We start from the raw sequence: 25,307 nt of genomic DNA on the forward strand, positions 1-25,307 counted from the left end.
TCTCTGAATACTGTCTGTGTGCCTCAGTTTCCCCAATGCATTTCTTAAGGCTCTAGATGGTGGGATAAGGGGGTGTGATTGTTGTAAAGCCCTAGAGGGCCAGTGTGATGCTGTCTGCACAGAGAATGGCTGACACCCTGTCTCCAGGCAACTGATGGCCTGGGCCACTCTCCTGCAAGGTGCCAACTGAAGGTGTTGGAGAACAAAGAGATCAGGTGGCCTCCTAATTCTTGGAAAAGAGACAAAGGCCAGAGGAGGGAGTGTCAGTGCCTGTGCAGACTTCTGGGAAGCGCATGGTGTGGAAGGGGATGCTGGGATGCTTTGGAACAACTCCATACAAAGCCAGTCAGGACTCTGGGGGAGCCTCCTCTCTGAGCATACTGTCTCCAGGGCAAGAAGCTTACACCTTCCTGGGTCTGACCTCGGAGCATTCAGCATGCCCTTCCACACTGTGCACTTTCCGCAGCGAGTCTGCCCAGGCAGGTCCTGGGGCAACCAGAGGTCCCTGCACCCCAACTCCGCAGTCAGATGTGACTCTCAGCCAGACAGTAAAACAGAAGGTTTATTAGATGACAGGGATACAGTCTAAAACAGAGCTTGTATGTACAGAAAACAGGACCCCTCAGTCAGGTCCATCTTGGGGGGTGGGGAGCCCAGACCCAAGTTCTGGGCCTCTCCCGATTTCCCCAGCCAGCTCCAAACTGACACTCCCTCATCTGGCCTTTGTGTCTCTTCCGGACAAGGAGGCCACCTGATCTCTTTGTCCCCAACACCGTCAGTTGGCACTTTGCAGGGGAAACTGAGGCACCCACACAGTATTCAGAGAAAACATTAAGAACATTCCCACTTTGTCACAACAGGTGCAACAAAATTTAATACCGTATATTAGGTATTAATAGACAAGTGCTGCTTCTGACTTTCCACTTTTAATTGACCCTTGTAATCTTGTGGTGCTGACGCATTGTAGCTTCATTTTATATCAGTTTACAGGGTGAGAGCGTGGGGGGGGGGGGGGCACCATTTTGGGCCCCACCAAAAATTATACGAACCTGCCGCCTATGGATGTTACCACTTAGGCTGGAGCTTGGGCTCTGAAACCCAGGGAGGGTGTGGGTTCCAGAGCACAAGCAGGAACATCTACATAGCTATTCTTAGTGCCATAGCATGAGCCCCATGAGTCTGAGTCTATAAATCTGGGCTCAGAGAGACACTGCCACACGATTTATTTTGTAGTGTAGACATACCACATTAGGCCAGAGCCTGGGCTGCAATGGAACTGAAGCAATCATCCAGTTTATTCCACGGTGAAGGGAAATGAGATTGACCCCTTCACCATGAATTATGCCACGAGTGTGCAAGTTCCACAGCTACACCTCCCTTTCATTGGCGCTCCAGACTTGTCCAAGTATATGGAACTAACAACTCAGAGGTGCTCCAGGACTTGTGAGCTGCCTCAGTGGTCTGGAAGTGGAAGAAGAGAAGCTCCCATGTTGCTCAGTGTTAGGAGGTGAGGAAGGTGGGAGCAGGTGATTTCGGGATAGTGTCAGTGCCAGGCATGGAGGGATAAAGCTGTGAAGTAGGAAAGGAATGAACTGGTGCGGGCAGGGAAGGAGGAGAGAGTTCAAAACCAACTGATAGCATGAGGTTTACTTTGCACTATAGGCGTAATACATTAGGCCCTTATTTTAGGAAGCTGTTTTAGATGTTTTTGGTTGTATACAGATGTTTTACAAATAAGTGATTCAGAATAACTATCTAGACTACTTCCCTTTCAGAGTTGGGTGCCTCAAGTGGGATGTTTACAAGTACCTCAAAGCTATTCTCCATCCATTCTCAACAATAAGCTATTGTTAACTGACTCAATGAGAATAAAGTACATGATTCGTCAAGTCATACATTCTGTGTTTTGCAAAGCTAAGAACCATCTGAGGAAAAGGAGATGCATTCTGAGTACTGCTTTGTTACTATACAACATTTATGCACTGTCATACAAAAAGAGTGGCATTAATGTAATGTTAAGGGTGAGCTATCCAACAGAAATTAGGAAATGCAGAGTTAAGGTTAAAATCTGTACTTCTTGCTCATTCTTTAAAGTATGGTCTCCATACCATACGTTTGCCAATAAATATGTAACAGAATACAAATCTGAGTTTCTTAACAACCTTATATATAAGAAGTTAAAGTACAACACAGTCTTAGACACTTGATCTAATTTACACATCTCACTGAGATATCAAAAACAGAGCTGACAAAAACTGCTTCAACAGTTTTATGATGCTTAAAGGTTGAATTGGTCTAACATTCTAAGCCACACTAGCTTTGGCCATCTAAAAAAACCTGAACGAACTTAAACGCAACTTAAAATACTGAACCAATTTTATATGAACTTGGCTTGTTTTGAATTAGACAGAATAAAACTAACATGAGTTAAAGACTCCAAGACATTAGGGTTATGTCCACAATGCAATTAAAAACTTGCAGCTGGCCTATGCCAGCTGACTCGAGCTCGCAGGGCTTGGGCTAAAAGGCAATTTAATTGTGGTGTAGACATTTGGGCTTGGGCCGCAGCCTGTGCTTCAGGCCCCAGTGAGATGGGAGGGTCCCAGAGCTCAGGCTGCAGTCCAAGTCCAAACATCTACACCACAATTAAACAGCCCCTTAGCCAACTGTGGGTTTTTCATTGCAGTGTAGACATAGCTTAAATGCCATTTCTTAGGGTAACCGTAGGGCAGTGTACAACAGTGCCATAAAACAGTCAACATACACAGAGTTAATGTGCCACAGTGGAATCTGAGATACTGCAGCATTTCCCTTAAAAAGGGAACAAATTAATTCTTGGATACTACTGATAGCTGTTGAAAAATGCTGCCTTTATAATCACCACCACCATGGAAGTAACACCGTACATGCCCTCACTGCTTCTGATAGTGAAACTCCTGTATGTCCTTAACCAATCTCTGGGGCTGGCTATTTACCCAGATCTGTCTAATAAGCAGTCATTGGCTTTATGAAATAAGCATCAATTAATCACACCACTTTTCTGATTTGAACAGAGCATCTCTGCTGCAGTGCATTTGTAACAGTAGGACCTTTACAACATACTGCCGCATTGTGTGCAGTGGTGTGCCAAAAGTCTCTTATGAAGCACTAAAACATCTACAAAAAGAAGGCCTAAAGCTGCTGTTAGGTAGCTTGCTTTTTTAAATTCTCATTGGTCTTAGCACCTACAATGGGGATATTAAGCTCCTGGGCAGCCTTGAAACTAAAGAAACGATTAGAACTAGTCTTCAATGTCAACTCATCTGCACGGGGATACAATTACAGCATGGGTTGCCTCTGAGATGGTTAAAGCACAGTTCCATTTTGGCATGTGGAGAAGAACAGCGCAGTTCTTAAAGCATAAGTCTTGGTCTCGCTGGGTCCATCGCCTAACATGGCTGTATCTGCAGCATGATGGAGCCACAACAGCCATAGGAATAAAAAACAGACTGAATGACAATTTAGGGAATACCCTTTCAGGCCTTCTTTCTTAAGATGGTCATAAATTTAGCAGTCCAAAGAAGGATAACAGGGCCTTAACATTTAAGCCAATAAAGTATATTAATCACAAATACTAACGACATACTCAGAACAGACCTCTTTCGGTTACAGCACAGGAAAGAGCTTAAAAGCATTTCTCTGGTTCTTAATAAAGGCAGTGTGTGTAACAGAGCAGGGGCCTGGGAGTTCTAGCCCCAGCCTTCTTACTATATGTGTTTGTCTACCTTGGACAACTTACTTCAGAAGACTAAACACAAAAACAAGGCCAAAATTTTCAAACCTGGGTGCCTAAAATTTGACTCCTAAATCCACATTTAGGCCCCTAAACATAAAAATGTCCAAATATTCAGAAGTGTTGAGCAGCCACAAAGCTCTCTGAAGTAAATGGAAACTGCAGAGGCTCTGCCTTAGTCAATCTAAAAAATAAGTTGAAAGTGGCTTCTGTTATTGAACCTGCTTCTGAGACCCTGTGCCAATTTTTGTCAGTTTCTTTTCTTAAGTGTTTTTCCATCCTCTTTTGCTGTGTGAATAAGCAGGCAATACAGTGTACAGTGATAACCTTAGTGTGAAACTTACTATATACAAATTGCTGACAAATGCACAATGTAAATCAACTTTAAAAGCTAGAGAAAGTTTATTTCCTGTATCTTTGGAATTCAAAAGTCATAAGATCAATTTCATTTGAGATTGAGTATTCCAATATCTGGGTTACAAACAATGCAGGAATTATTTTAAAAGTGTCTATGGAATTTATTTTTAATTCTTGGAAACATTTCTATTGGTCTTTTAACAACAATGGACTTTACAGCATTTTGACACTTGAAATTTTAATTTCTTATTGATTTTAGGTTAAAATATTTTAATGACTCAGATTCAAAATTGCTAAATTCTCACTTAAGTAGTCAGTCGGGGAAGTACTATGTTTTCATTGAATGGTGTAACAAGGTCAATTTTTTTTTTAATCTGGATCATGGGTCAATATTAGTTTAATTTAAAAAGGCAAGCTTTTAAAAGTTATTCTTTTTACATGGAGATAAGCTTTCAGTAAAGATACAAAGATTCCAATTTAACCTAAGCAGCATGAAGGACAAAAGCACTATGCAACTGATACACTGTCATACACAGGGCATTCAATGGAACATTGAGGAGCAGCTGATGCTTTATGGAAAACTGAAAAGCATTCTCTTTAGAAACAAACACACACATACACATTTGCTGTATTTCCTTATCCGAGACAGTTGCATGACAACAGGATCTGTCTTTCTTTAACCTCCTTATGACGCATGTCCCTTATTTAAGCCCCGAACCTGCAAACACATGTGCTTAACTTTAGGCATGTGAGTAATTACATTGTGTGTTTACAGGAAGGAGACCTTACATTCTAAGAGAAATTGATCTGTTTTTATTACAAATAGTTTTGCATGAAAATAGGGAGAACCATTTGACAGATACACCTACGTATGCAAAGATTTTCAACATTTTCTTAAATAGTCCGTTTGCACTGATGTACCTGGTATGCCTCCTCCCTCTCCCGCCTTGAGATCATTTGTTACTAACAGTCACCCCGCCATCTTAAAAAGAGTAATGTAAGAATCCTTATAAATAGAGCTAGTTACAAAGAGGATTTAATCAATTAAGAGAGTCATAAGAAAGAAAAATAAACCCCAAATAAAGCTAACCTTACATTCTAAGAGAAATTGATCTGTTTTTATTACAAATAGTTTTGCATGAAAATAGGGAGAACCATTTGACAGATACACCTACGTATGCAAAGATTTTCAACATTTTCTTAAATAGTCCGTTTGCACTGATGTACCTGGTATGCCTCCTCCCTCTCCCGCCTTGAGATCATTTGTTACTAACAGTCACCCCGCCATCTTAAAAAGAGTAATGTAAGAATCCTTATAAATAGAGCTAGTTACAAAGAGGATTTAATCAATTAAGAGAGTCATAAGAAAGAAAAATAAACCCCAAATAAAGCTATTTTGACATTCTGGTTTAGATAAAAACACAGGCATCTCACTAGCTGAACTCATGAAAATGCAGAAGGCTTACCATTTCCTAGTTTATCATCTGTTCAGATGATAAGCTGCATTCTCTATGCCCTACTCTACATCAGATTGAGCTTCCAGCTGACAAGTATCAGTAAAATGTCATCTCTCACAGACATACAGCAACATTGTTCACAATTATGGAAAAACTGTAGTGACAGGTATTTCCATACACTTCAGAATCCATTTTTGAACACACGTAGTAAATATTTATGACATTATAAAGTAGTTCTTTCAAGAGGCCATTTCTCCTAAGTCTTATTTATATCCACATTCCCTCAAAATACTTGAATTATTCAAGCTGCCCTCTGAAACATCTTTAGTCACAGCATTGTTAGTGATGAAAAAGACTAAAGGTTGAGAGAGAAAGATGGGATATCACAGGATTTTTTTTTTAAACCTTTCCACAGTAAAGGGCAAGTCACATTCAAATGCCAAGTTGCTTCCCAGATGTTTAACTAACACAACAGCTGTTTCTTTCTAGAAGTTCCAACCTTAAACATTCAGTTTTCCCTTTCTCTCCTTCATTTATGTTGTGTTTTTCTATAAACTAGAGATATCTGCTGTCTTGCAAAGGTTAAGACCAAATTCACATGACCATGTAGGTCCCACTAACTTCAGCATGAGTTCTGCCCATGCATCTGAAAGCAGAATTTGCTAAGAAAGTTAAAATAGAATTTAAACTATCACATGATCTCTAACACACATCTTATTCAGAGGCATGCAGCAACATGAATTTTCACAAGAGAATCTGAAAAAACAAGCTAGAGAACATGACACAAAGTTCTTCCCCACATCAAAGTTATAGCAAATGTAAAAACATGTAAAATTACCTCATGAAATACATCTGGGTTTCCAGGGTTAAAAAGTGATGGCAATTTTTCTTCTAAGCCATGTACTATTTCTGGCCACACTGAATTCACTAAAAAATCATATCCAGGAACAGTATTTGCTTTTTCACTGCAAGAGGATAAATATTTCAATTATTTCAATTCCCCCCCCCCCCAAAAAAAGGTAAGTTTCACTCATAAAAGTTCAAATTTAGCAATAATGTTAACCAAAACTCAGGAACTACATTATGTAGTTTTTCTTAATTAGAAAAAAATGATATAGGCATGTTCACTCAGCTAGACTAGTTTTCTTTCTTTCTGTGTTTTTCACAGTTTTCATATCTATTATGTCTATGTTGGAGCACCAGATCTGAGACAACCAGATTTGTTCCAATTTAATACATTTTATAGACAAACAATAGTTTTATGCAGACGCACATTTTTAGTACATTCTGAAAAAAACCCAAATATTTATCAGTAAAAAAATTCCTACTCCAACATGTATATTTTAAAGTTTCAACAGTTCCCTCATCAATCAGATGCCAAATGGAAATACAATGTTGGGAAGAAAGGGAATTCCTCTCTTTGCTTCCTCTGAGTCTCATTTCTACATGCAGCAAGTGGTGCTATGCTGATGGTTAAAAGTTTATCTTGAATTTCCAAATTCAGAAGTTGACAGAGCAGAAAAAGAAAGAAGCATTTATCATTCTACTAGGGTACATCAGAGTAAATACTAAAAACATTCTCCAATTAAAAGAAGGATTAAAAATGTTGAGGGATTAACAGAATTGAGATGTTGGTAAAATCTAAAGACGTGTAAAAAGCACAGCAATAGATGGCTAAATAGAAAAGTAATTCTGCAGTCTCTAGAGACTAAATTCTAACCACTGCTAATTGTAGCAGTCTACTACATTAACCAGCCTCTGAATAGATAAATTAATGGATACAGTTTAGCAGACTTGAATTCTGTAGGCTTCAAAACAGGCAGTTTAACTGCAACAGGAATTAAGCGTCTTTGAGTAGACAGCAAAAAGAGGTATAGAGATCAATCAAATCTGTAGTTCCAGTTCACATAATGAATTAGTCAAACCTATGGGGAAAAACGAATAATTCTTTTCTTTTTTTGTTACGCAATCCAGTAACTTTGAAAACTGAATTTTCTAATAACTTCCTTGTGCCCCTCTCCTTGGATGGAGGACACAGTCAAGTTCCCTTACATCAAAGAAAAATCTATCATATAGTATTGTGAATGATGAAAGAAATCCCAACCATTGGTTTACAGATAATGACCATGGCAACCACTCCTTCTGGGAGTACTATCAGAGCGGGATGGGGGGTTACATCCTCAGTAGGCCCAGTCTTCATTCTGGAATGAACCAATGCTCCAAGGGATGACTGGACACTAGATCCTGGAGTTCTGGTCATATTTCCACCTGTTTGTAGCTTGATGTGAAAGGCAGTGATGCCCAGCTACTTGCACCTCTGGGCAATGTCCTAGACTTCCAACACGGCAGCATAGAGAAAAGACTCATTGTATCAGTCACTCAGCAGATTGTTTCCTTGCCAGAGACATCAGTCACATAGACAAAAGAGTCACTGAAGGAAATGAAGATAGGACAGACACCTTCAGCAACCTGAGGTTCCAAGCTGACGACCTGCTCTTCCTTCTTCTCCTTAAATGTATGAGGTGCCATTTCCAGGCACCTTACAGACTGGGGGAAGCCACCATAGGGTCAGGGTGCTTCAGAACCCTGGCCCAGACCCATTGCCTGTATAATGGGGGCAAAGAGCTATCAAAACCTCCCACTGGCTTCTCTGAACAATGTCCCTTCCCAACACAACTGGGCTTCTTGGCGACTCTAGCCCCTGGCTTCCTGGAGGCCTAGTGCCCTGCTCTGAGGGCTTTCCCTCTACCCTTCGAGGTGGCTAGGCCCAATCGATAACAGAAGGGAAGGTCCCAGACAGACTTGCTGCAGAAGGCATGGACTGCTGCCGGGTCAGGCCAAGCTGATGGACTACTATAATGGTACTCAGTTTCATTATTGTAGTAACTCCTCACTCAACGTTGTAGTTATGGTCCTGAAAAATGTGACTTTAAGCTAAACGATGTTAAGGAATCCAATTTCCCCATAAGAATTAATGTAAATGAGGGGGGTAGGTTCCAGGGAATTTTTTTTCACCAGACAAAAGACTATATTTTATATTATAAGTTTTAAACAAACAATTTAATTCTGGTACACAGTGATGATGATTGTGAAGCTTGGTTGAGGTGGAGGAGTCAGAGGGTGGGTGGGATATTTCCCTTACTGCTAAATGATGAACTAGCAATTGGCTGAGCCCTCAAGGGTTAACTCTTTCACTCTGCAAGGCAGCCGGAATGGAGGGAGATATGCATATTTCCCTTAAGTACACTACCCTGTTAATTAAATCAGCTTGCTGAGACAGCAGCTACTACAAGCTCCCTCCGTCCTGAGCCCTGCTCTATGGAAGATGGGGTAAGCGGGGTGCAGGAGCAGGTGGGAGGGGGACACTCTGACATTAGACCCCCCCTCTTCCTTCCCTCCCCCCCAGCACAGCAAGCAGGAGTCTCGGGGAGCAGCTCCAAGGCAGAGGGCAGGAGCAGCACATGGCAGTGGGGGGAGGGACACAGCTGAACTGCAGGCAGCTGCTGCACAGGGAACTTATGGGAGCAGGGAGCTGATAAGGGGCTGCTGGTCCACCCTGGTTCCAAGCCCCCACCAGCTAGCTGCAATGGGCTGCTCTTCCTGCAAGCAGTAGACAAAGCAGGCGGCTGGGGGAGCAGCTCCAAGGCAGAGGGCAGGAGCAGCACATGGCAGTGGGGGGAGGGACACAGCTGAACTGCAGGCAGCTGCTGCACAGGGAACTTATGGGAGCAGGGAGCTGATAAGGGGCTGCTGGTCCACCCTGGTTCCAAGCCCCCACCAGCTAGCTGCAATGGGCTGCTCTTCCTGCAAGCAGTAGACAAAGCAGGCGGCTGCCAAACGACGTTAGAAGGGAGCATTGCACAACTTTAAACGAGCATGTTCCCTAATTGATCAGCAACGAAACAACGTTAACCGGGACGACTTTAAGTGAGGCGTTACTGTATATCATTTCTCCCCCTTCTCAGGCCCAGTGCTACAGCATCAGGAAATCTTGTTCACAACTTTTTTAAAATGTGCAGATATAAAAGAGAAATAGTATTGATTTTAATCTTTAGGAAAGGACAGGCAAATCCTTTATGTATTGTAGTTAAATATCATACAGGTGATTCAGAAGTACTGGATAATCAACAACTGTTACAACTATAGCTGACAACCTGTTACCTTGACATAGCTCCCCCTGTTACTTCACGCAAGAGACGGCAATGGTGAGGAACAAACTCCAGCAGTTTATTGTACATGGCCTGCAGGCCATTGGGATGAGATTGAACATACTGTTCCACAATCACCTGCCAGGAAGCGTTTAATGTGAAACATCAGACAGGAGAACATGCAGAGAAAAAACAGTCAGATGTAAAACATACACACGCTGAATTCAATAAATATTACAACTGCTAAAATGTAATGCCCTTTTTGAGTTATATATTTTATTTATCTTATGTAGCACTCTGGTTGGCTTAACCAGCCACCGGAATCATTCAAATGTGATTAGCATCATGGTATTTAGGTGCTTCAAAAACAAAACTTTAATAAGTGGACTAGAATAGGAATGTAGCAATACACAGAAATCTCACTTTTCAGGAGTCCTAGTCTATCAACCTGCTCTTATTTATTGTAATCATTTGTCCCCCATAAGATGCATAGGACTGGAGTTATTCTAAGGGACAATGTTAGATTAAAAATGATGCTTAAAGACATTTCTTTATGTATGTTTACCAAAAACATCTGAGATTATTTAAAATCTAAGAACTTTAAAACTGAATTTAGTTTCTACTTTCTATAACTATTTTTGCAGCTCTCAACATTGTTAAAAACAGTCAGTTTCTAAATCAACAGTACTTTCAGGTTTGTATACACTGCCACAATAGCTGGATTGCCAACACCACAATGGAATGTTTCTTGTAAACTTTTCCTTGGACTTAAATAAATAAATAAAATAAAAAATAAAAAAAGGAAATTTTTCTACCAGTTTTAGTTTTTGTAAGAACAAGCTTTCCAAAACCTACAATTTGGTCTTGGTTGGGCCCTGATCAAAAGCCTACTGAAATCAACTAGAGCAGGGGTCGGCAGCCTGCGGCTCCCGGCTCGCCAAGGTAAGCACCCTGGCGGGCCGGCCCGGTTTGTTTATCCACCGCGTCGACAACTTCGGCCGATCGCGGCTCCCACTGGCCGCGGTTCGTGGTCCCAGACCAATGCGGGAGGCAGGAAGCGGCGCGAGCCGAGGGATGTTCTGGCCGCGGCTTCCTGCCTCCCGCATTGGCCTGGGACCGCGAACCACGGCCAGTGGGAGCCGCGATCGGCCGAAGTTGCTGACGCGGTGGATAAACAAACCGGGCCGGCCCGCCAGGGTGCTTACCCTTGCGAGCCGGGAGCCGCAGGTTGCCGACCCCTGAACTAGAGTCTTTCCACTGACTTTAATGGACATTGGATTGGGTCCACAGTCCCTTTCAAATAGCTTTTTATTGTCAGTTTTTAAAATCAACCCAAGCTACAGTGAGCTTTTGTTACAGGGTATTTTACCCTTTTAAGAGAATTATTATTTGTATTAGCGTAGCACGTAGGAGCCCTAGTCAGGGACCAGAACCCCACTGTGCAAGGCACAGTACAAACAGAACTAAAAGATAGATAGTTCTTGCCCCAAAGAGCTTACAAAGTATAAAACACAAAACATTGTCTATTTTCAGTGTTGTCCCATTGATTCCTTATATTCCCCATCCATCTGTCAGGATATTGTATATTTCCCTTTTTAGTCCTTTAGGATAGTAGGTGAGAGAAAGAAGGGATCTTGGGAACCTAATATAACAATGGACAGAATTTCTTGCCTTTCCCGTGGTTGTTTTGGTTTAACTAAGGATCTGAGAGCAGTACTTCTAACAGACAAGGTGAGGGCTCTATTCTTTTCCCCTTTCAAGACCCAAAGGTTGTGCCCTGTGAATATTTGGGTACATAGGTGAGATGAGTCGGAATGGTTCATAACAGCTTTCTCACATTTATTTCAAAACTGTTACAGGTTTCGTACCTCTCTCTGAGCAGAAAAAAAGAACCTGTTGTGCAATGTGGCCACAGCTCCACTGACATCAGAAAAGGAGACTACTCTTCCACAACAAGAGTGAAAGAACCATAGCTTAAAGGGGAAACAAAGCCAGCTATTAGCCTCCAGATGCAAAGGCAGCTCTCATTACATAATGAAGAAATCTCCCTAATTTGATCCATAAAGAGTCAGCCACTGTGTAAGCAACTGCTACACAAATCAGCCCCTGGGACTAAAAGAATCACAGGTGTGGCAATCAGCAGCTAAAAGGAACTGAAGCAGAACAACCTGAAGTAGTAGTATAAGGACACTTCTGCCCATCTGCCTGGATCTTCAGGGAGGCAAGGTAGGCTGAGGAAATGCTACTGTTCAGCCCCAGAAACAAGAGATCACAATATGGGAATGTGCTCAAGTATTTGAGAAATAAAATCCCTTTGTTACTGATTTTGATAAAGAGATGTTGTTCTGCACCTTAAACATTTGTCATCTTTAGCAATACACCAGTCACAACATAGCATAAATAAGAGTTTACAAGAACAGCTTGCTCTGTCCTAGTAGTAGGGAGAGAAAATGCAGCACCACTCAGCACCTCACACTGCTCAATAGCAGCCTCTTCAACTAAGAGAATGGTGGCCATAACAGAGTCTAAGGGTAAAGTAGTGTGAGAATGAATGATTAAATTGACCCACAACACAAAGCCACAAGATAAGGAGGAAAAATATTATGCAGTACAGAGAACAACATGTGAGAGTAGGAGAGATTCCTTACTGCTCACAATAATGCACATGAGGCGCATACATTACAAATATTTTGTTCTTTAATAGAAAAATGTACATATGTGTCATCAGGTATTATTGAGATGACTCGGGTATTATACATGCTTTTCCCCCCCAAGAAGACATAGCATGAATGGGCCAGATCTTTCAGAACCATTAGCAGTGCTGAAAGCTTTAAGATACTAATTTTAGTACAGTAAATTTTTTAATTCAATCAAAAAAACAAGGAAAACACCCAGAGCAAGACAGTCAATTAACAGCCTTACTGAATATAATTTAAAATAGGGGTTTACTCAGATCCCAGGGAGTGGGTGTCCTCCGAAACAATATGGAGGTGTTACCTGTTCCTGGAAAGAATTCCTAATTGACCGTGAAGAAAAATGTATAAAACTTGAAGAGCTAAACCCCCTATATTAACTTTCGATAGAAAAAAAAACTATTTTAAATATGAGAACATGTAGAATAGCACTTCCTAACAACTTGGTAAATGGTGTGTGTGTGTACATGATTAACTGGCAGTAACAACTGTTTGAGTGCATATAAATCAGACTAATCTGTGGAAGAGACAGGAAAAACTGATTTTAAAGACACACACACACACGCTAGAACAATGTGTAGAATCTCAGAATAATAATTAACAGATAATTATAGTATTTTTTAAAAGCCAAGAAGAGAGACATAACTGAAACCTGAGTGATATGTCAATTTCACTTTATATATCCCCAATGCAAACTCAGAGGAAGTGACACCAGTATGAAGATCAGGAACTTAATTAAAACTACTGTAAACCTATTTTCTATGTCTATTTGAAAATGAGGAATGACCTAATGCCAGATATGCTAATGTTGGGGTTTTATTACCATGACAGATATTGAAACCGCGTGCAGTATCTCTGGGGGAACACACTGTATTAAGTTTACGTATCACTGTGGGCCAGAGATTGTATGCATGATAGTGGTCTAACTCCACTTGGGAGGGTTACCACCACAGATCCTTCAGGAACTACAAGAGTGGGATGTGATTAAGGTGAATCACTCACACCTCCAGAGAAGTAGCACTCCCTGACAAAGTTCGTGAATTCTGGTTCAAACTGGGTTTCCAGAGACTAGGAAGACAAAGAAAGGCGGGTTTGGTATAGGAAGGCTGAATTTAAATGGACTCCAGGCCTTTTTTCTGTTCCAGCAACAGATGGGACCTTCTGTCCAAGAGGGCCTCAACCCCTGCAGGAGGGTTGGAAAGACTTTGGCCTACCAGGACCCCCAAGACCGATGGGTGATCCCTGATAAGCTTTTAGCATGCGTCTAGGACCTTTTGTTGTTTATGTTTTTTTCTGAAATCTTTTTACTTTAGGAATAACTGGGTTTGCTTATAAAGGGCAGTGTAATAACTGCTGGCAAAACTCTGTTCACACCCTCGGAAAGAAAAGCACTAGCACTGACCATTAGGCAGACTGGTTTGCTGGGGATATCACAGGGCACAGCAGGAAGCTGTGCAGTCTTAAAACTTTCCTGGTCAGAAGAAATTGGGACAAGTGACAACCAGAGACCTAAGACCTGACTGGGAACTCCTGGAGTAGACCATGAAGGGGTGAATACAGGTTCACTTACCCCGAAACTATTACACAGACCTTAGCATGATGCCCCAGACAGAGCTCGAGGCCTTTTTTACCATGGCCAAGTCAATTTGCATCCCTTAAGTTGAACCAGCAGTAGTGATGGTGGGAGTGCTAGTGTTGATCAGCTGGTAGAAGTGCCAGTGACCAGCTGATGCCAAGTATACATTAGTTTTCTGACTATTGCTTTTACTAGTCCAGATTTTTTTTTTGTGGGGGAAGAGGGAAGTTTCCAGTGTAGAAAAGGTTTACAAACATCTGGGCAGCTAACAAAGGCTTTGTCCACATTGGCAATTTTAGGGAAGTCTTCCACCACTACATTACCAACCGTGCAGCAGCACCAGTGCTAGAAACAGTGGGAACAGTAGTGTAGATTAGCCACCAGCACTTTTAACTCCCAATTGAATAATCCAGGCCAGAGCATGTCATGACACTGTGGAAAAAACCCTGGCATGGCTGGTTTACACTAACATTATTTCCACCATTGCCAGTAGAGCTGCATCAACACTCGTGCAATGGTGGAAGCCTTCCACCAGAACTGACAGTACAGATAAGATCAGAGAGATCAGATACTTCCTGACCCAGGAGAAAGATGGTGAGATTGAAACAGAATGCATTGTCAAGAGCAGAATTTCTGAAATCTGAGATTTTCAACTTGTTTAAGCAATATTCTATAATTAACAGGTCTGGCCTTACCAGTTACACTTATTGTAGTCTAACCTTAGTTATAATTATATTTTGCTTCTGTTTTATTTTGATTTTTCTATTGCCCATGCCTAATTTATTTAAGATAATTGAAATTGGATACTAATATTAGGGGATACTATCAAACAACCTGAAGCTGGAAATAGGAGTTTTGAAGGTGCTAACTGCACTCAGAGGGAGCACAAGGGAAGCTAGGCATGTTCACAGGTAAACAAATTATTTTCCCAAGCCAGTTACTTTTCTTTGGCTCTTATCTTACCTCATTTACGTATGGTTTTACAAGAACCTGGCCAACTAATGCCTCTGCATCTCGTGTTTTGTCAATTGTTGCATAGGTCCGTAAGCAGTGACGTACTATGTCAACATTGGAAGTTTGAAGGCCTTCCAAGAGCAGCCCTTCCAGAGACTGCTGCAACATAGCTGTTATTCCAGCTATACGCTACAAAAAAGGAGAGAGAGAATAAAAAAAGAGCATTGCCCTCTTTACAGGAGTTATGTGCAAGAAAATTTACCAACATCAACACACGTTTTTTAAATTAAAATGTGTACATTCAGAATTGTAGTAACATTAAAATCCAATGATTAAAATAAACCTATGGATTATTACTGTATATTTAACTCCATATCATGAAATTACTCAATTTAACAATGTTAAACTAGAAAAAAAAAACTATTTTCTTTTGTATATTGAAAAATCAATCTGGTAAACAATCTAGGGTCTGACTGACATGGGAGAAATGATAAGTCAACAATTGTTCTCCCCAATTAACTAACCTACACCTTGTGTCAACACACACAAACCCATTGAATCAATTGCTAGTGGTAACAATTGTGACATTTACCCCTGGATTTTATGAGAAAAGCAGTGACTGAGTCCCAAACATTTCAGGTCAAAGAACTGAGCACCAATATGACTGCATCTTATTAGCACAAACGAAGCACTGCCATTGTAGGCAGCTGCCAGGGCTAGCCGCTGCTTCAGCCAGCAAACCTCCTTTAAGTTTGCTGGAGGAGGGTCTCCCTCTGGCAATATCTCCTCCACCTAAGCCCCAACACTCTCCCCAGAAATACCCCCTTGGCCATGCCCTTCCAGGAGATTCCCCCAGTTAGTGTCCCACTGTACATCTAATGGCTCCAGTAATGAGCTGCTAAAACCTTAACAACCGGTTCCCTATAAAAAGTTCTGATTTAAGGGATGTGCCACAGTATGTATTTTTTGTACCAATAGGGTTACCATACATCCGTATTTTCCCGGGAGGAATTTTTAAAATTTACCACCCAGACAGCGATTTAAGAACCTAAAAGCCTGACATCTCTGGAAAAATACAGATGTTAACCCTACCTAAAGTTCTTTTTTAAAAAGATGGGCCTGAACTAGAAATGAGCTCCATTTCACGTGTGGGTCCCCGCCACTCCCTTGGGGTGTGCTAGGGTGACCAGATGTCCCAATTTTATAGGGACAGTCTCAATTTTTGGGTCTTTTTCTTATTTAGGCTCCTATTACCTATCACCCCCATCCCGATTTTTCACACTTGCTGTCTGGTCACCCTAGGGTGTGCACGTGTGGGTCCCAGCTGCTTCTTGCCCCCACTTATTGAAGCAGGTGTGCAGGGTTACTGCCCTGAGAACTGCAGGGCACCAGTGGACATGGGGCTGGCTGCAGACAGGGGCGTGGGGCTGGGCTAGCTGGATGCAGGAAATGTGACACGGGCTGGCTGCAACAGGGGCTGGCTGTGGGCAGGTGGTGCAGACGGGCTGTGGTGGGGAAAGGGGCTGTGGCTGGGGTCAGGGGGGGTGGCAGGGGCTGTGGGCAGGGGCTGTGGCAGGGCCTGGCTGCGGGCAGGGGGGGCAGGTACTCACACGGGGAGAGTGGCTGAGAGCAGCCCGAGCAGCAGGACGCAGCCAGGGACCCACCAGGCAGCAGCAGGAGCCAGGGCCGCCCAGAGGATTCCGGGGGCCCGGGGTCTTCGGCGACGGGGGGCCCTTCCGTTCCTGGACCCGCCACCGAAGTGCCCCGAAGACCCGCGGCGGGGACCCCCCGCCGCCGAATTACCGCCGAAGCGGGACCCACCGCCGAAGCGCAGCCCGGTCTTCGGCGGTAATTCGGCGGAGGGGGGGCCCCCGCCGCAGGTCTTCGGGGCACTTCGGCGGTGGGTCCCGGAACGGAAGGGCCCCCCGCCGCCGAATTACCGCCGAAGACCGAGCTGAACTTCAGCGGCGGGTCCCGCTCCGTCTTCGGCGGTAATTCACCAGCGGGGGGTCCTTCCGCCCCGGAGCGGAAGGACCCCCCGCCGGCGAAGACCCGGAGCGGCAGAAGCTCCTGCGCCCGGCCCCGCACAAGAGTTTGCCGGGCACCCCGGAGCGAGTGAGGGACCCCGCTCCAGGGGCCCCGAAAAACTCTGGTGGGGGCCCCCGTGGGTCTCGGGGCCTGGGACAAATTGCCCCTCTTGCCCCCCCCCTGGGCGGCCCTGGCAGGAGCCCCAGGTCCAGAGATCCAAGGAGCAGCAGCAGCAACAGGGCCAGGAGGCAGCCCACATGGCTCTTGCAGCGCAGCGCCCCCCCGGTGGCCGAGGGGAGGAATTACAGGCTTCCCGGACAGAGCCCATCAAAGCTTCCCTCGCAGGGAAGCCAGTTAACAAGCGGTTCTAAAAACCGCTTCTAAATTTAACAACTGGCTCGTGCGAATTGGCTCCAGCTCACCCCTGAATGGCTCCCAATATGAAGCTGATTATTCAACTGTTGACCCCCAGTCAAGTCCCTTTTATGCCCCCCTCTCAAAGTATTCTCCTAAAAAATTATCTCCTTGGAAATGCTCCCAGAATCCATCCTGAACAGGCTAAGCTGGCAATCCAACTGTAGGTCACCAGCTGCAAATAATCATTTGAAAACACACAGCTGGGTCACTGGCTGAGAGCATTTATAGGGAAGGCACCTCACAGGGAGCACCCCACAGTTTTGCTCCTCTTGAAATATTCCACTGATGTTCCCACCTTTCCCCCTGCACTATTCTCAGCTGGTAGTTCAACTGCCAGCTTCAAGCGGTGGCCTTGTGAACCACCTGTGGTTCAAACTGCTACATGCAGTCTGCGATACACAATTGCAATGCTGGTGTAGGATGTCTGGGGGCATTAGCTGAGTGGAGCTGGGCAGAGGGGAGTATCAGACAGAACTGAGGGAATGTCTACAATGCAATATAAGCCCAGAGTTGTTAGAACATGAGTTAGCAGACTCTGGGTTTGTTAACCTAGGGCTTGAGCATCTACGCTCATATGTAACCCCAGGTTAGGAATTGTTGAACCCTGGGTCCCAACCTGGGCTCTATCATGTACACGGCATTATGAGGGCCCGAGTCCAACCACCCATAACCCAGACTTCCTAGTGCTCTCCCAAAATGTGGCCACTCCAGCCCTTTGTTTGTGGTGCAGTATGGGAAAACTTGACTGTCCAATACATCTGACTGTTCAGAAGACAAAAAGTCCACCAGTGGGATACTTTCATAGAACTCCCAGAGTCAGGGGGACTGTCTCTACACTGCAATGAACTGGAGTTTGAACCTTTGGTCCCAGTTTGACTCAAGTTCATGGGGTGCTTGGTCTGAGCTCTGGGTTAGTGCAACACTGCAATTAAAGACCCGCGGCTGGCCCACGTCAGCTGACTTGGGCTCATGGGACTCAGGATATGGGTCTGTTTAACTGTGGTGTACACATTTGAGCTCAGGCTGGAGCCTGAGATATGGGACCCTGCAAGGTGGGGGGAGTCTCAGAGCTCGGACTGCAGCCTGAACCTGAACGTCTATGCTTCAAACAGCACCACAGCCCAACCCAGCTAGCACAGGCGAGCTGTATGTGTCTAATTCAGTGGTGAGCAACCTGCTGCTCGCAGGCCGCATGCAGCCTGTCAGGGTAATCTGCTGACAGACCACAAGACCATTTCTTTATATTGACAGTCCGCAGTCATGGCAGCCCGCAGCTCCCAGTGGCTGGGAATGGCGAACCGTAGCCACTGGGAGCTGCAGCCCCATGCCTGCAGACGGTCAATGTAAACAAACTGTCTCGCGGCCCGCCAGTGGATTACTCGGATGGGCAGCATGTGGCCCACAGGCTGCCCACCACTGGTCTAATTGCAATGTAGACATACCCTAAGAGGTAGCTCACTGGCTGAAGAAGCCATCAAAACTAACAGCCACCACACCTCAATCAGTTTAAGGCAGCACTGCTATGGACACAAAGGCAAACCTTTAATCAATTCAGGGTAGCTACTGTGGACACACTCAACTGTTTATGCTTCAGTTTGTATACGATAACCAGAGTTATTAAATCCCCTGAGTACCAAGGCTAGATTTAGACTAAGGATAAAATGTTATGCTGACAAACATTTAATATAATTTCTTATTTTCTATTCCTATTCTCAACTGTTCATCTGAAAGATGTTGGAAAATAACAGCATGAACACCCATAGAAGATAGTAAAGGAATGTTTTAAACTAGGAACCTGTTTTGCCCAGAACTAATTTAAACATTATTGTTGATGTAATGTCAGTATTTCTGTACCTACTGCATATGTTAGATTTAATGAAGGTTAAGCAGGGTAACAGTGGTACTTACTGGTCTCACTTTGTCCAAAAGAGGCATTCCTTTGCTTTGTACTGCATGAAATTGTAATTGGTTAAATTCTGTGGCAATTCTCTCTAAAATCTGTCCAGTCAAAAGTGGGCTAAAAAAGAATGTGTGTGTGTTAGGTTAGAACTTGCAGTTCAATACACAATAAGGTCTCCACAAACAAAATCACTTCCACCTAATGGCCAGATGCACACTGCTCCCCACCCAACTCTCAGCTCTAACATGGGGGAGGCAGGGCACGAGGTCAGAGTTACAATGTTTTCCCTGTGAATAATGGTAAGAGGCAGGCATAGTGGGCACAAGATCATGCCTTAGCAGCCCACAACATTGGTCCCTGCAATGATGGTCCTGCTTGTTGTCACGGGGGAAACCAGTTTTACAGAACTCAACAGCTCTGGAAAGGAAAAAATCTATCTGATGAAGGAAACCCCCTCTTTGCCCATCTCCTGTGGCATGGCAGCATTAATGAGGGCCGTCTCTGAGGAAACAGTCATGCCTTCATCCCAGCATGGCTGCACTAAACTTCCCCATTCCCTAAAATTGAACTGTTCTTCTCACACCCAGTCTCAGCTTTCACTGTGTTCCCCCTTTACATAGGAGGAGAGGGTGTGTGCAGGGCTCCTATATCCACTCTCCCACCTAATCCTCCCATATTGGTCCTGTCCCCTAGTCATGCCTCCTTGTACCACAACTGAAGAGCAGTGGAGCTGATCTCATGCACCAAAATGGCACACACAAGACTAGCATTTCCCCTGCCTATGAACTACAGCTAGTTTGCTGGCAAGGTGAGGTATGTGAGGATCACGTCTGGTACTTCAGCCCCATGGCAGCTGGAGAGAGAAGTCCCACCCATCTTTGCTTGGAGGCAGAGAGGGGAACTTGTCCCTGAAGTTGTCTGAGAAGTCCAAGTACCAGACTGGCTTTTCATGAAGCTCCCCTCCACCACAGATACTACATCGTCAATCCTATATACATCATCATGCTGTTGGCAATTTTCTTTTCAGTTATGTGAAAAAGTCAAGGAAACAGGAGAATCCACTTTTTGTTTTACTCCCAACGGTACTGGAGTAAATGGTACATTTGCCGAAACATGGGAGGATTTCAGAGCCAGAGATATTACAGATTATTGGCAAATGGATTCTGAAAAAAACAACACTACAAAATGTCAAAAATGTACTTTTTAAAAATTGATTAATGAGCATGCAACAATCCACTTTTACTCAAAAAAACTTTCATAATTTTGCAGAACGAAAACTGAGATTTTAAGAATCCTGTAAAATTTAGAACTATGGCACTATCTTAACTGTGGTCTTGCTGTCATTCCACCATATTTAAAAGTCGAAACATGTGTAAGAGTATTTGTAAATTCTGGAACAGTACAACAATGGAACAAACTGCACTTGTTGATTAGGAATAGATCTTGAATGTTTGCACAATCCTTACCTGTTTGCTTCTAATAAGGACAATTCTTTAGAGCTTTGGGAGTGTAGAATTTTCTCAATTTTTTCAACTGATTGAATAACTTGAATAAGTCTCAAGACACACATCTGTAATTAAAGCAATATTTATCATCATGTTCATCTCCAGTTTCAGTCTCCATTTTCTAATTAACAACTCTAAGAATGGTATTGGGGCCACTCTTCACATTTTTGGTTGAAAGTTTCTTAAGAATCTGAATTTGTTTAGGAGAACAAAGAGGACCCAGGAAATTATATACCAGTTTAGCCACACTTTAAGACAGACGTGGACAAATTGGAAAGAGTCCACAGGAAAGCAACAAAAATGATAAATGGTTTAGAAAACCTGACTTATGAGGAAGGTCTAAAAACGGGGCATATTTAATCTTGAGAAAAGACGACTGAAGGGGGACATGAGAACAGTCTTTAGATATGTTAATGGCTATTACAAAGAGGACTATGATCAACTGTTTTCCACGTCCACTGAAGGTAGGACAAGAAGTAATGGGATTACTCTGCAGCAAGGGGGATTTAGTTTAGATATTAGGAAAAACTTTAACTATAAGGGTAGATAAGATCTGGAATAGGTTTCCAAGGCAGACTGTGGAATCCCCATCACTGGAGGTTTTAAGAACAGGTTAGAAAAACACCTGTCAGGGATGGCCTAGGCTTATTAGTCCTGCCTCAGTTGAGGGGTTGGACTTGATCACTTTGAGATCCCTTCCAGCCCTACATTTCTATGATTCTACTTAGGTATAATGGTGTTAAACATAATAGGAACTACATTACATTTTAGTACATGTTCAAATAATTCTTGTTCTTCCACCTCAAAATAAATTAAATTTTTTTTTTGCATAAGTCAAAAATTAAACATTTTTCTCTCCAGGTTTATTATACTACATTTAAATTATGTGGAAGTTTACACACCAGTATGAAATGGAAATAGTAGTGCAGGCTTTTTTTTATATAGAGTGACAAGTAGAGTAAGTGCTAATAGTAGGAATGGCTTTGTTGCCGGCACAGAATGCCTGAGGCAGCAAACAGTGGTGGTTCGTTGCCCGGTGTGCGCCGCACTAATTAACACACCAGGGTGGAGAAGCAAACCAAGTTTATTTGAGCCCAAATAAGGTGCAAGGGAGACATAGCAATCTCAAATCCTGCACACCGATACAAGACGTTTTTCTCTTTTATACATGATTTCAGCTAAGCATTCCCATCACCCCCACACTCCTCCTCTCCCCGCACCTTTCATTCCCATGCAGCAAATACACTTTGCAATAGCAATTACATTAAGCAGTTAAGTCATACTTGGCAAAAACCACTTTAGCTCGTTAGTAACTCTTCTGTGAACAGTTATCTTGTTTTACTTTCCTGGATCCGTTATTCTGCTCCCCCCCATAAACCAGGTGTAAGCAGGCCTCATCATTATCTCCTGGCAGTACCACGGTTGAGCTAGCTGTTGTACATTCCATTCTCGGTTACTGGCCTGCTAGGTTGATTAAAGTTCAAACATAAACATGGAAGCGCTTTGGTCAGACATGGAGTGACTTTAGTTCATTCAGGCCTAGTACAGAAGGCTTTATTGACACTTATGGTTTTCCACCCTCCTGAATTACCTAGAGTCATGCCTAGTGACACCAACAGCTTGACTTAATGATAAAAGGAAATCTGGGATTATGATTGATTGACCATCACTCACCTTATAGTACCAGGAGTCTCCAAACAATGGATGTCTAACTTTTACATGTATAAAAGCAGCGCACAGTACGATATGGACAGACACAGCCATCTCTCTGAATGTCTTGTTTTAACAGTTGGGGGGAGAGGGAATACATAACTCTAATTAGTGTATTTTCTTCCCCCAGCTATTTGTCTGTTGTACCTTTTTTCTTCTGATATCCTCTTGTTTAGACATATGTTCATCTACTGCCCGAATTCCTTCATTCACGCACGACTTAAGACTCTGAGAGAGACATGAATTAATTTGGAAAATTTGGCTTAGTGATATGGAAAAATTTAAGCCCAAGAACACACCAATTTGTGTCAACTAAAAAAAGAAGGGTTTGGCTGTCCTTAAGAACTGTTAATTTTTAAGGGTTTGCAATCATTTTCATATTTTTTAAAAAAAATTCTCTTTCCTGTTATGATGTAAGAGACAAACAAACAATAGGGAAAACTGATTAACTGAGATACAGAGGAAACAAGTTGAAATATACAGTACATGAATTGCTCTCAAATGCATAAAGTAAATAAAACTGAAATAGAGGAATAATATTTTCAGTTATATTTAAAAACGGCCATACTGGGTCAGGCCAATGGTCCATCTAGCCCAATATTTGGTCTACAACAGTAGCCAGTACCAGAGCTTCAGGGGGAGTGTACAGAACAGGGCAGCTGGAAAGACCCACCCTGTCTTTCCCTTCCAACATATGGCAATCAGAGGTTTAGGGTCATCCTGAGCATAGGGGTGCATCCCTGACCATTCTGGCTCATAGCCACTGATGGACCTATTCGCCATGAACTTACCTAGTTCTTTTTTTAACCCAGTTATACTTTTGGCCAACATCCCATGGAAACATCCCATGGAAAAGGGTTCCACAGGCTAATTGTGCGACGTGTGAAAATATAATTCCTTTTGTTTGTATTTAATCGGCTGCCTGTTAATTTCATCAGGTGACCTCTGCAGGAAAGGGTAAATAACACTTCTCTATTCACTTTTGCCATGCCAGTCACGATTTTACAGATCTATCAGATCCCCCCCCTTAGTGGTCTCTAAACAGAACAACCCTACTCTTTTTAGTCTCTGTTCACATGGAAGCCGTCCCATATCCTTGATCACCTCTGTTGCCCTTCTCTGAACCTTTTCCAGTTCTATTATATATTTTCTGAGATGGAGCAACCAGAACTGAATATAGTATTCAAGATGTGGGTGCACCATGGATTTATATAGTGATATGATATTTTCTGCCTTATTTTCTATCCCTTTCCTAATAGTTCCTAACATTCTGTTTGCTTTTTGAATGCTACTGGGCACTGAGTGGAAGTTTTCAGAGAACTATCCATGGTGACTCCAAGATCTTTCTTGAGTGGTAGCAGCTAATTTAGACCCCATCATTATACATATGTAGTTGGGATTATTTTTCCCAACGTGCATTATTTTGCACTTAACATTGAAATTCATCTGCCATTTTGTTGCCCAGTTTTGAGAGATTCCTTTGTACCTCATGAAGTTAGCTTTGGACTTAACTATCTTGAGTAATTTTTTATCATCTGCAAACTTTGCCACTTCACTGTTTTCTCTCTTTTTCAGACCATTAATGAATAAGTTGAACAGCACAGGTCCCAATACAGATCTTTGAGGTACCCCATTGCTTACCTCTCTTAAATTTACCTAAGTGTTACTTGAAACAAACAGGATGTTTTCAGACAGAAGTGTGATTTTTTTTTTAAGTTGACTGTGTTCCTTTAACTTATGCTTTACTTATGTGGATTTAAACATTTTTCCACCATGGAGGAAAGATAAGGTTCTAGCACATGGGCATTTTCCCCCTCAAAAAGATGAGGTTATAAGTCAAATTTTCAACAAAAATCCTCTAGGAACAGCTGTGAAGATTTTTACCAATATATTTCAGCTGCTAAATGCAAGTCATGCTAGGTGAACTCCTGTAACAAAGGTCTCAAAGGAGAAGGGGAGGAAAGATGTATACGTAATCCACAAAGACAACTGGGAGGGAGGAGATATACCCGCTATTCCTGGTTCTGCTGTAGACATCCTTAATCGCTCTGTGCCTCAATTTCATGTGTAAAATAGTGCTAATTCTTCACTACACAGGGGTTACGTGCGGCTTATTCATTTATGTCCTTAAATCACTTGAGGTCCTTGGATGGACGGCATTACAGAAAATGAAAAATTACTTCTGCTACTACAAAACTCTTATATCACACTGTCCTCAAACAATGAACAGGAAATGTTGTCTTACATTTCTCATTTTCAAAGAGAAGACTCTGATAAACAATCATCAATTCAAGGAATTTAAAAGGCAATTAATTTTCATAAGATATAGTATGAGATGTAAGTTTACCGAACTATTTTGAGGTATATATGGATTATTTCAAACATACCATGACCTCTTCTCGTAACTGTCCCAATGGCACTGAAAGCTGATTGAGGGCCTTATCCATGCCAACCTACAGAAATGATCAAAACATACAGTTCGGAAGCTATTTGATTATAATAATGTTTGTTTCACTTAACATGTGAATTCATTATTGACTGTATACATTAGATAAAGCACTGTTTTATAGACCTATACAATCCTCACAAAAAAGTCATCTCATCTTGGTTCATATTTATTAGTGATGTGCCAGTATGCCCATTTAATACTACAAGGAAGGCACACAGAAATCAGCACTACTATTTGTCTCAGTGGTGCAGAACATGAAGAAAAATGAAAAACTATGCAAACTAGATATTTGTACTATGCATCCCAATGAGCACCATACAGAAATGCAATGAGACATTTCA

The 25,307-nt window shown here is 42.6% G+C and overlaps 1 protein-coding gene, 1 long non-coding RNA gene and 1 pseudogene across 3 annotated transcripts in view; 1 reads left to right on the plus strand and 2 right to left on the minus strand.

Annotated features, from left to right (window-relative positions):
* Positions 1-25,307, minus strand: part of COG2 (component of oligomeric golgi complex 2) — a 57,402-nt gene that overhangs the window by 18,285 nt on the left and 13,810 nt on the right. For both annotated transcript variants that reach the window (XM_045009194.1, XM_045009195.1), the window contains exons 3-9: positions 24,905-24,970; positions 22,665-22,745; positions 20,769-20,872; positions 19,311-19,419; positions 14,967-15,146; positions 9,748-9,872; positions 6,425-6,551 (exon numbers count right to left, since the gene is read on the minus strand). In XM_045009194.1, the coding sequence (XP_044865129.1) occupies positions 6,425-6,551; positions 9,748-9,872; positions 14,967-15,146; positions 19,311-19,419; positions 20,769-20,872; positions 22,665-22,745; positions 24,905-24,970 (792 nt within the window). The remainder of the gene's footprint in view (positions 1-6,424; positions 6,552-9,747; positions 9,873-14,966; positions 15,147-19,310; positions 19,420-20,768; positions 20,873-22,664; positions 22,746-24,904; positions 24,971-25,307) is intronic.
* On the minus strand, positions 7,698-8,605 carry LOC123366000 (annotated as a pseudogene).
* On the plus strand, positions 11,425-15,299 carry LOC123366085. The gene is made up of 2 exons (XR_006577913.1): positions 11,425-11,960; positions 15,043-15,299. It is a non-coding gene; the product is annotated as an uncharacterized LOC123366085 (long non-coding RNA).

This window comes from Mauremys mutica, chromosome 3 (genome assembly GCF_020497125.1).
Source record: "Mauremys mutica isolate MM-2020 ecotype Southern chromosome 3, ASM2049712v1, whole genome shotgun sequence".
Taxonomy (NCBI): domain Eukaryota; kingdom Metazoa; phylum Chordata; order Testudines; family Geoemydidae; genus Mauremys; species Mauremys mutica.